Genomic DNA, 12,303 nt, shown 5'->3' with positions numbered 1-12,303 from the left:
GGCAGTGTCCCCCTATTACTACAGTGCCATGACACTTCCAGGAATTAGCTCTTCTAATCCTCAAGGCTCTGAAATACTACAGATGCCATCTTACAGATGAGGACCCGGCACAGGGATCCCGCAGTCGTTACACCTCTCTCCCACGGTGCTGGGTGCAAGCAGGCTGAGCTCGAGCTCAAGCCCAAGCCAGGGCGCCTCCAGAGCCGTCTGCAATCGCTGGCGCTCACACATTTGTGGCATCAGTCATTTGTTCCGAGTCCTGCATGGGCTCTTTTTCCTCTGCCACCTCTTCAATATCGGTGGCCCCCACGTTCTGCCCCTCCTTAGCTTGCTCATCTCTGCCCTGGCGAAGTTCGGCCACTCTCAGGACTTTAACCACCTTCGAAATGCTGACAGTCCCAAACCTCTCTCTGGAATAGTCAACTATTCGTCAGAATCCCTCCCGTCAGTCTCCTAATTCTACCTATCAAAATCAAAATAGTTTTCTCACTAAACCCAAACCCGCTCTTGCTCCTGCCTTCTTTGTATCAGATAAATGGCAGTCCCACTATGCATGCTACCATCCAACTTGGGAACTGGAAAAATTCACCTTGATTCTTTTTCTCCCCTCAACAGTACAGCACGATGTTGAAGAGCACAGACTCTGAAGAAAACAGTTCCATTCACAAGAGCATCAAGAATAAAATACTTAGGAATCGCATTAACAAAAGACAGGCAAGACTTGTACCAGAAGACCACAGTTATTTGGGTCTTTTCTAATTTCTTTTAAAGAATTTGAAAAGATCCAAAAAAATGGAGACATTCAACGTTCGTGGATGGGAAGATTCGATATTGTTATGGCAATTCTTTCCAAATTGATCTCTAGATGCAATACAATCCCTATCAAAACTCCCGCAGGCTTTTTTGCAGAAATTGACAAGCTGATCCTAAAATTCATGCAAAGAACCTAGAACAGGGAAAAGTTTGAAAAAGAAGAACAAAGTTGGAGAACTCAACTCCTCGATTTCAAAACTTACCATAAAGCTACAGTAATGAAGACAGTCTGGTACTGGCATAAGGACAGACAGATTAATGGACAGAACTGAGAGGCCAGAACCTAAGAGGCCAGAAATGAGCCCTTCATGGTACGGCCAGCTGAGCTCTGACAGAGGTGGCAAGCAATCAGTGGGGAAGAGGGCGTCTTACAGTATCAGGACCACTGAATATCCTCATAAGTGTAGATTCTTACCTCATACCATCTATAAAAATTAGTTCAAAATGGTTCATAAATCCAAATGTAACTCAAACTTTTAGAATAAAACATAGGAGAAAATCTTGGTGACCCGGGTTAGGCAAAGAGATATACTAAAAGCATGACTGGCAGGAGAAAAATAGCCTGGTAAATTGAACTTCACTAAATTTAAACGTTTTTTCACTTCAAAGACACCAAGAAGAAAGTGAGAAGACAGGCCACAGACTAGGAGAAAATATTTGCAAATCATATATTTCATAAAGGACTTGTATCCAGAATATAAAAAGAACTTACTATTTAATAAGATGAAAAATTCCAATTAAAAAACAGGTAATAGATTAGTATAGACATTTCACCAAAGAAGACAGAAAAACAAGTGTTGGTTATGCTGTGCAGAACACACAGCACTGGTGGAAATGTAAAACGGTGTAGCTATTGTGGAAAACGATTTGACCATTTCTTAAATAAATTTACCATACCACCCAGCAATACCACTCCTAGATATACCCAAGGGAAATAAAAACTTATGTCCACACAAAGATTTATATGGACTGTTCATAGAAGCATGATTCCTAATAGCCACAAAGTGAAAACAATCCAGAGGACTATCAAAAGTGAATGAATAAGCAAAATGTGAAACAGGCATTCAATGGAATACTATTCAGCAATAAAAAAGAAAAGTAACTACTAATACATGCTACTACATGGATGAATATCAGAACATTGTTAAGTGAAAGATGACAGACACAAAAGATCACATACTGAATGAGTCCATTTATATGAAAAGTCCAGAAAAAAAAAAAGGCAGAGTGGATTAGTGGTTGCCTGAGGCGAGGGTAGGGATGAGGTTGATTGCAAAGGGACACAAGAAAATTTTTTTAAGGTGACAGAAATGTTCTAATATTGGATTTTTGTGATAGTTGCACAACTACGTAAATTTACTTAAAAAATTATTGAATGTACAATTAAAATGGATAAAGCACAGATTCTGGATTCAGAATGTCTGGATTCAAGTCCTGGCTCTATTACTTAAGTAGCTGTGCCACTTGGGGCAAATTACTTGAACTCTCCGTGCCTTTGTTATATCTGTAAATGGGAATCAAAATAGTACATACTTATTTCATTGTGTTATTATGAGGACTAAATGACTTAATACAGGTAAAATGCTTATCATGGTACCAGATACATACTAAGTATTTGTTATTTTTACCATGACTACATTCAACCAATTATCAAGTCTTGCCAGTTTTACTTAAAAGCTTCCAAATGCATCACCTCTTCTTCAGAACTTTTTCCCTGCCTTAACTAAGCGCTGCATCACCCTTTACAGAGAACATTTCCAATAGTGTCCCGTCTTCCCAACTACTTCCAGCCTTTGGCCTCTCATCCCGCCTCCACAGTCCCAAGGGGCCACACATGAAACATAAATATGACCATGACAAAACCCGCCTACAGGGTCAAGTTCAACGGCATCAGGCCCTTCATGGCCTGGCCTATCCCCCACCCCACAGACACATACAAGTGGCAATTCCTCCCTTCCCTCCACACCATTCAATTGTTCACGCCCATCCCCTCTGGAGAAATGTCTCTTTTTCCCTTCCTTTTGTCTGTCTACTAATTCTTTCAGGCTCAGCTGAGGCATCAGCTTCCCCACAAGAATTCCCTGGCTCTTTTGGGCTGGGTTTGTTTTTTGGCCCCTCTGTTCCTGTAATAACAGCCTGTGCATATGTTAAACATTGCATTGCAACACAGATTATGAAACATGCTTCCTACCTTGAACTGTGAACCTAGCATAGCTCCCAGCACACCTAGTACAGTGTAGACGCTCAATAAAATATTGAAAGGGCAAACAAATGACTAGACCATTCAGCAGTTTCTCAGCTCCTCACATACTGAAAACCAGGTCAGGCTTCCAAATAGCTTAGGCCTTCTTAAGCATTTCACTTAAAGAAAATGAGATAGATTGTCTAGGAACATGGAAATCTTAGTATGGTTCTACCTATTTTAAAGGACTATTGTAAGCAGCAATGAGATAAAAGTACAGGGTCAGTAGTTCATCAAATTTTAGAGAGATTACTAGCAAAGTTAATCTTTTCAGTAAATTTTTCCTAACTTTCCTGATATCAAAGTTTTTAAACTCTCAAATTATGATGCGCTAACAATTTTTGAGACAGCCCATAGTGGAGATGTAATAAGATCATCACTTCAGGGTTTTTGTTTTATTTTAAAGAGCCCAATTGAACTCTGAATTAAGGGGAAAATTACAGTGGATCTGATATCTGGGCTCCACCCCCCAGAGATTATCGTTTAAGTGGCCTGGGTTGGAACCTGGGCAGAGAGAATTTTTTTCTAAAGAACATCAAGGATTAACATGCATACTCATGACATCTTAAATTAGTTCTGTTGTTTCTCAGCTTTCACATCTATAAAACATGGCAATTAGGCTTAGATTTAAGGATAACTGAAAATTCTTCTAAAAATAAAATTCATAAATAAATGTTAAATGGAATATTTTCTCCTCTTTTCAATACCTTGAGTCTGACTTATTGAAGTCACCTGGTCAATAAACATTAAAGTCCACAACCCCACCCCCCAAAACCATAGTCTTAATAACCACAACTATGAGCATACTAAAATTCAGGTGTGGTTCAAAAAGATAATAAAGGGTAACAACATTTCTAGAAGACAATGTTGTAGGTCCTTTGTGAATAAATCCTTATTTGTGTAGCATGGTATGTTTTTCTTTAATCATGAAAGTGAAAAGAAAAGGGATCTCAGCAAAGTACTGAGTAGGTAACTGTTTTTGCACTTGCATGGTAATGAGAAAAGACTACATATAGCCTTGAAAGCCCAGTGTAAAGTCACATTGCCCATGACATGAAATTTAGTATTAGGATCTTCTTACAACGGAAAAAGTTAAAACAACCAAATTCTAGAAACATCAATTTTCCTTCTCCATAAATGTCCTATTGAATCTCTCTTCAGTCCTTCAAGAAATAGTCTATCATTGATACTTTGATCTCTGATTTTAATATCTTCCAGCTTTAAAAGTTGGAAATTAGAAAAAAATTCTATAAATAAGCACCTGAAAAAGTCCAAGTTTTAATACCTTTGTGAGACAGTCTAGTTTAACTTTTCAAAGCAAGTTTTTTAAAAAAACTAAAACTATGTTCCAACGTGCTTTTTGTTAAACAAAACTGTCAGAAAAAAAAGACTTAATAATGGCAAAAATATTCACACCTTGTATATGCAGTTACAGAGTAAATCAACATTCACACCATGAAAATCCTTACCAAAGGTTTCATGAACATATGTGGACCCACTTTATCGGTATTATTTCATCTGTCAATTATTAAATGATAAGTTTGAAAAGTAAAATCATACAGTGGGAAAATAATTTTGATTTAAGTTTTCTTTCTTAAAAAAAAAAGCTACATTTTATCATGGGGAAGACGGATAATAATACCTTATTGCTATTAATAATGGCATACTAAATAAAAGCAAGGAAAGAGGACAAAGTTCTAAATACAGTATTACTAGAAATTAATAAAGCACATGACATATAGCACTGTGATGTACTCTAAAATAATGTAGATGAAAACTGGCACTATCTACTGAATTAGAAGAGAATTAGCCTGAGAAGCATAAGAGAAGCACTTTTGCAGTTAAGAAAAAAAAATGCACATAAAAGACACAAAATATACTTATTACTTTTAGCATGTTAAAAACAATCACATCAAAAAAAGTATACAGATTTAAAAAATGTCAGATGACATAAGAAAATAGTGTGTGTGTATATATATATTTTGCAGATATATATATAAATCTACAGTATTTACTACTGTTGATATATATATGCATTTTAGAACAGCTCAGGTGCTATCATAAACTAAATTGTACAGCTTTATTACAAATCACAGAATCATGGCTTAAAAACTGGAATTAATATCCTCACTACATTTTATATACATGTATTTCTAAGCTTCCACATGATCAAAACCAAGGGTTGTTATCTTAATCGTCAATTTTGTTTGAGTTTCAGTGTAGTGCTTAGCTGCTAATACACTGCACTTGTTTTGCCTTTTAATAACATCATTACCAAGTTGATTAAAATTACATTAGACTCATTATATACATAAAAAATATTGTCACATTCACTAGCTAAACAAATGCTGCTTCCATTTGAAAAGACATACTTCTGTACCTTGTAAGTCTAAAGCCCAACTTGCAGTAAGACCCCTCAACATTTCTACTCTCTAGTAGTCAAATATGAGCAAAGCAATGTTGGAAACAAGTTCTCCAACTGAATACAAACTCACATTTTTTGGAGTGCTCAAGACTTTTTGTCAATGTTTCGGTAACTGTAATAGAGTATTTTAAAAGACATTAGTAATTGTTCACCTTGAGCCTGAATTTTTTTCCATTGAAAAAGAGTTTCAGAAAGTATGAAAGACATAACTATGTTTTCACAACTAAAATCTTAGATTCCTATTAATAATTAGGTAAATAATTTTTGCAATTTCACGATGATAATTTAATGGCCCGGTAAGTGCAGCAATATCCATTGACTACATTCTTTAAGGGAAGGAAAGTGTAAATGACCCCTCGGGGGCCCTTATAAGAATGTAAAGGGCACAGGAAGAAGAAACCATAATGTGAACCCTGCTTTCAAATGAACTTCAAATAATGTATTCTCCGCCCCAGGTAAGTGCTTGCACCTCTCCTGCCGGCCTTGGCTGGACAGCTGGATGGCAGCACTGCCTTTGCATTTGGCAAGGAATGTTCTGCTCTGAGCTTGACAAGTCAAGACGAGAACACAGGGCACGAAAGTGCTACACTGATCTCAGGGCAAAGAGATACAAAAAGCCCTGCACCTTTGGCCATAAACTTACTTTTAACTGCCCTGATTTTAAGCACCATTAAGTGGGTAGCCTTTCCCTCCTGTGTCTTTCATTTTCAGGTTGAAAGAAAATGGAGGCAAATGAAGGAGCATGATGAGCAGCCTGCGAGATGTGGAATTAACAAGGCCAGGGTAAACCCTTTAGTCATTTTAGGGATTGGGATTTTAAAAAAAAGGGAGGGGAGGATAAGACTAAGAGACAAGTTAAGGAAAAGAAGAATAACAAGTTATTGCATATCTAGACTAAAAGTAGTTGGTTTTTAAAATGTTTCCTCAGTTCTCTGTTCAAATATGTATGCACAAATGCCTATGTTTATCTATTAAAGACACATACACTGCATACAGCCTTAAAACTATCCATTTTTACATTGACAGGTTTTTCAGTGCTTTGTAACATTACTCAAAATCGAATGGGTCAAAAGAATTAAAATTTTCAGGTTTTGGAGGAAGCTATATATGAGTAATGATATATACTGAGTAATGATATAAACTGAGTAATGAATTCTTATTGTGCGTGCATCCTGAAATGCTATCGCTATGTTTCCATATTAAATTGACAGGTTCAGGGATGATGCATTTTTAAATGCTCACCTTAAGCAGCATCTACATGGGGTAAAAATATTTCCATATATTCTTATTACTTACATACATTAGAATTGTGGGTTGTTTACAATCGTATAAAATACTGCTTTGGCAATTATAAACATAGCAATGTGGATGTTATATGATTTCTATTCTCTTGTCTTTAGCAAGTGTAGATAAATTCTCACAGCAATACTGATTCTTGAATGGAAAGCCCCTCCCGATTTCTGTAGTGATATGCTGGAGGCGAGGGCCCTGGATACTGATACCGAGGTGATGAGCTGGCATCTTCTAAATCTGGCGACGTTCTACACCGCACTGGGCTATCCACCGAGACTGCTGGGAGGTGACGGTCCTGATAGGCCAGGTGCTGAAAGGCTGGGTATTTTGGTAAATTGCTGAAGTGGCTGTGGTTTCCATCTCGATACCATGACTGGCCATGAACCTCAGGTCTGCACGTATAACTAACTTCCGACCATTTTCTGTTATCTGGCAAATAATCCACTGGAGGAATGACAAATTTTCTATTCTTTGGTGACCCTGAATTGCCCAAATATCCCCCAACACCAATGTCAACAGGAAGAACTTCTATTCGACTCGAAGGGAGGACGAGAGGAGCGGGGCGGCTGTAAGACTTCTTTGGAGAAAAGTCTATTGAAAGATTTGAACCGTACAGCCTTCCGGAAGGACTCAGGTGTGCCCCGTGGCTGACGTGTGGAGACACGAAGCTGCTTTGAGGAGCTGGGACGTGCTTTGGAGAGTTTCCGTGGTAAGTGGGGGGGTTGCTGTAGGAAGGTGGGTGTGCCATCTCAGGATCTGCTCCCTCCACCTGAGGCGGGCATCTCATGTAACCTGGAGTCTGTGCTTTCAAAATAAAGTGGTTTGAGACTTGTGACGGACTAGCGCTTGGCTCAGCATGCTTTCTTGGACTAGCAGAGTGAACCACGCTCCTTGGACTTTGGGAGTAAGCCCTTTCCAGTGCCTCCTCAACAGCCGCACCATTTTCGCCCTCAGCTCCAAGGACATTATCGTACTGTGAGGCACTGGAGCCCCGCTTCCCATCGTCTGTGTCCAGAACCTTCATCTTCTGTTCTACATTCGATAGCTGAGGATCAGCCGGACTTGGGAGGGTGACTGTAACTGTGGGGTTTGCTGGTCTGCTTTTGTTTTCAACGGCATATTGGGCAGTTTTTTCATCAGCTGAACTATCTGAAGGTTTATTCCATTTGGGCACAAATTCCTTTCTGATATTTGAAGTAGCATTGCTATTTTGGTTAGCAGCTGCATTATTATATTGCTTGGAATTGTCTTGTGGAGCTGATGGAAGTTTTCTTTGAAAATCGACCTCACCCTTAAGCTTTTTACTATCTTCACCCACTGACTTTCGTCTCAGCTGCCTCGCTCTTTCTGGGGTGCCAATTCGACTCTGGTGGTGAGAGGAATGCTCATGCTTTCGGTGAGGCGAGGGGCCACTTTCTCTTCTGCCGCTTGTATGGGGACTTGACCTGCCTACACTTCTCTGTCCATTGCTCAGATGCTGAATGCCAGCAGACTGCGTCTCAGGTGGAAGTTGCCCCAGAGGTTTCTTTGGATATTCATCGTCTTTACCTGAGGGGAAAGATAAATTCACAAGTAAAATAAATGCATGCATAAATAGTATCCAATATAAGAAATGCAATATTAAAAACCACATATTTTATTTACATGGGTACCCTAAGTCACATACACATACATATATTTTAGTGACTGAAGGGAAAGATTTTGAGAGAGAATAATATTTACAACATACCAAAAATAAAAATATTATTAGGCAATTACAGGTGAGACTATTTTGTAATCTTGTAATATGATTCATATATTTTGTAAAAGCATATTATTACTACAGCCTTCTTCAGGAATACAAGGCTGACATTCTCATTTCTATTCCCACAGATCAGTAGTTCAGTGTCTTACTTTTACATTATTTTCAGTTTAACCTACCTCAACTAAAATGGTTTTGAAAGTTAAGTAAAAATTTTCCTATCAGCTTCAAGCAGGTCTGCCAAAGTTAAAAATCAACTGATGACCAACTGTGGTCTCAAAGTTGCCCTCAAACAGCTTACTGTTATCTTACGTGCCTTCCACAGTAGATGTTAATGACAAAAGGCAACAGTGCTGAGGGGGCAGGATGGCATCAGAGTAGTAAGAGCACCCGTATCATCGCTCCTACAAAAAAAATGGCTAAGTGGTGGCAAAGTCCTGCCTGAGTGAGCTGTTTTGGGAACCCACAAAGCAGGTGGCTGCTGGACATCCATCTGGAGAGAGCAGGACTAGAGGAATGACAGCTCAAGGTAAACAGCGGGTTTCCGCCACTCCCCCAGGGCAAGAAGCCCCGGTTTTCCCCAAACCTCTCAGGTCACACAGCCAGAGACCTCCTCCGAGAGTAGGAGGGTTCTAGTGAAGGGTGGAGAGGGTTCCTACGAGAGTGGGTTCAATTGTCCTGACACCCCTTTTTGAGCTTTGAGAAGCATACCAGCTGGCTTGAGGAGAAACCAGGAAGGCAGCTGGATCTACCTAAACTCTGTGGTAAGGTCTTAGAGAAGGTGCAGCCAAGCAATTAACTCATCCTGTGCAACACCCCTAAGGGAGGGGGCAGTAGGAAGTGCTTACGAAGCTTCTAAGAGCACATTTAGGGTCCCCGGGAAGGTGCGGGTGCTCTCCCTCAAAGAGACTGAGCATTATTCTCCGTGGTGGTTTGGCTTACCAGGGCCCCACTTGAGTTTCAGAGGGGAGCTCTCACACCGGCTTCCCGCTGCCCTGAGAGAGAGGGAAGTGAGGGAGAACCGGGAAGGGCAGATTCCTAATCAGTTTATTCAATCATGAAGAGTCCATCCTGCCCCTGAAGGGGACTTTTTTGAGACAGGGAAATCCTACACAATATCCTAGTACTGGCTTCCCTTGGGTCTCTTATTTTCCCTTAATAAGAGCTTAAGAGGGAAGTCTTGTTTTTTTTTTTTCAATCGTTTGTTTGACTCCTTGCTTGAGGGCTTGTGTTTTTTTTTTCCCTTGTCATCTTGTCTTTCCTTCTTCTTTATCACCCCACCCTTTTTTTTTACTTTCTCTTTCCTTTTTATTTTTATTTTTCCTTTTCCCAATTAGGTGCTGCCAGCTTGTCCATTGTTTCCCATGCTTCCTCATTCTCAACCTCCTCTTTTCTGTGTGTACTGATTTTGGCTACCAACACTATCTCTTTTCCTTCCTACATCTCTCTATCTTCCCCTGTCTGTTGTGCTCTTACATACCCTCTCTTTGGTTTAGCCCCCAATTTTTCCGGCTTTTTACATCAACACCTCTATTCTGTTTTCCATCTTTTATTAACTCTTTCTCTTGTTGTCCTTTCTTTTCTCTTTCACTCTCTCCTGATCTCGCTAGCCTTTTAATTCAAACTATATTAATCAGTTTCCCATTTCACTGTAGGTACTCCATTTTCTTATTCCTATAACTACACATTGCTTGTGTACAGTTAAACGTGAGTTTAATATTTATTCTCCTAGGTCTTATACAGTTCTTCTGCTAACATTTAATACCAATACACTACTATTATACTTTTTCTTTTCTTACCTCTTTTGATTTCCCTGACCCTAATCTTTTTCCTTCAAGGTAACTTAGACAACAACAAGGTAAAAGAATAAGAATAAAATGTCAAAGAGAAAAATGAACACACACACAAAAATAGCACCTAAAAAACCCAAAACTAGAGGGAGAAGCTAATCGACTGAACCCACCAAGATAAAATGATGACCAGACAGCAACAAAAATGTACAAACCAAACCAATAATTAGGAACACATGGCCAAGTACAACAAACAAATTAAAAACCATGAAGAGGAGCAGAACATGGAACAACTAATCAAAGCTCTCCAATCAAATATTATTTATCAACTTAATGAAGTGAAGGAAGAGATTAAGGATATTAAGAAAACACTTGGAGCGCATACTGAAGAAATTGTAAACATATACAAAAAGATAATGGATATGGCGGTGATGAATGGCACCATTCAAGAAATCAAATTACACTCTCAACAAATAACAGCAGATTTAAAGAAGCCGAGGAAAGAATTAGTGATGTGGAAGACAGTGTATCTGAAATCAAACAGATTACAGAATTGATAGATAAAAAGATATAAAAAATCTAACAGGGACTTAGGGATTTGAATGACAACAAAAAATGCATAAACATATACATTATAGGCATCCCAGGAGGAAAAGAGAAGGGAAAGGGGACAGAAGGGGTGTTGGAGGAAATAATGGCTGAAAACTTCCCAAACCTAGTAACGGAGATGGATATCCATGTCCAAGAAGCGCAGCGCACCCCAAACAGCATAAATCCCAACAGGCCTACCTCAAGACATATACTTGTCGAATTATCCAATGCTCAAGACAGAGAAAACACTGAAGGCAGCAAGAGAAAAGAGAGCCATCACATACAAGGGAAGCTCAATAAGTGCTGATTTCTCAGCTGAAACCATGGAGGCAAGAAGACAGTGGTATGACATAGTCAAGATACTAAAAGAAAAAATTTCTAACCAAGAATACTCTATCTAGAAAAGCTAGCATTCAAAAATTATGGAGAATTCAATATATTCACAGATAAACAGAAACTAAGATAGAATGCCAGTAAGAAACCTGCCCTTCAAGAAATACTAAAGGGAGTTCTGTAGGAGGAAAGACAAAAACAGGAGAGACAGAGTTAGAAGAGAGTATAAGAACAACTAAAAAGAGAAAGGAAAAAACCCAACAACATATGACATACACAAATCCAAAGAAAATATGGCTAATGTAAGTAATTCCTTGAGAGTAATAACACTGAATGTCAATGGATTAAACTCATCTGTCAAGAAATACAGACTGGTAGAATGGATATGGAAATACGACCCACCTATATGCTGTCTACAAGAAACCCACCTTACACCCAGGGATCAAGGGAAGTTGAAAGTGAACGGCTGGAAACAATCTTACAAACAAACAATAACCAAAAAAGGGCAGGAGTAGCTATACCAGTATCGGATAAAATAGACTTTAAATGCAAAGCTATTGTGAGAGACAAAGATGGACACTACATATTAGTAAAAGGGATAATCTTTCAGGAAGAAAGAACAGTAACATTTATGATATACATACAATGGAATACCATTCAGCTGTAAGAAGGAATACAGTACTAACATATAGGATAATATGGGGTGAATCTTGAGGACCTTATGTTGAGTGAAACAAGCCAGGCATTGAAGGACAAATACTACATGACCTCTCTGATATGAATTAAGCAAATCAAGCTGTCTCAGAGCGCAAGAGACTGAAAGATAGGCTTACAGGAAATAGGCAGGGAGAGGAAGGTTGTGAGCTAATGCCTATATGGGCGAAATCTATGATACATTGGAGGTAAGGAGTTGTGTAGTGAAGGGGTAAGATGGGGACATAGGGATACTACTGGGTAGGGCTTTGCAGGGTTGAGGGGGCCTAGGGTTGGAAGGATGGATCAGATGGTCCATGGAAGTGGGGGGAGGGTTTGGGGGAACAGGTGAAAATGGGAGATTGTCAGGTACATGGTGGAA

The 12,303-nt window shown here is 39.1% G+C and overlaps 1 protein-coding gene across 5 annotated transcripts in view; it reads right to left on the bottom strand.

The window, feature by feature from the left end:
• Positions 1-1,467: 1,467 nt before the first annotated feature.
• USP6NL (USP6 N-terminal like) overlaps positions 1,468-12,303 on the bottom strand; it is a 167,458-nt gene continuing 156,622 nt past the window's right edge. For all 5 annotated transcript variants that reach the window (XM_058282410.2, XM_058282408.2, XM_058282411.2 and 2 more), the window contains one exon: positions 1,468-8,321. In XM_058282410.2, coding sequence (XP_058138393.1) covers positions 6,898-8,321 — 1,424 coding nt within the window. In that variant the 3' untranslated portion in view covers positions 1,468-6,897. The remainder of the gene's footprint in view (positions 8,322-12,303) is intronic.

Source organism: Dasypus novemcinctus, chromosome 20, assembly GCF_030445035.2.
Source record: "Dasypus novemcinctus isolate mDasNov1 chromosome 20, mDasNov1.1.hap2, whole genome shotgun sequence".
NCBI classification, from domain to species: domain Eukaryota; kingdom Metazoa; phylum Chordata; class Mammalia; order Cingulata; family Dasypodidae; genus Dasypus; species Dasypus novemcinctus.
Note: the sequence above shows the minus strand (reverse complement) of the source record. Positions and strands in the feature narration are given on the sequence as shown.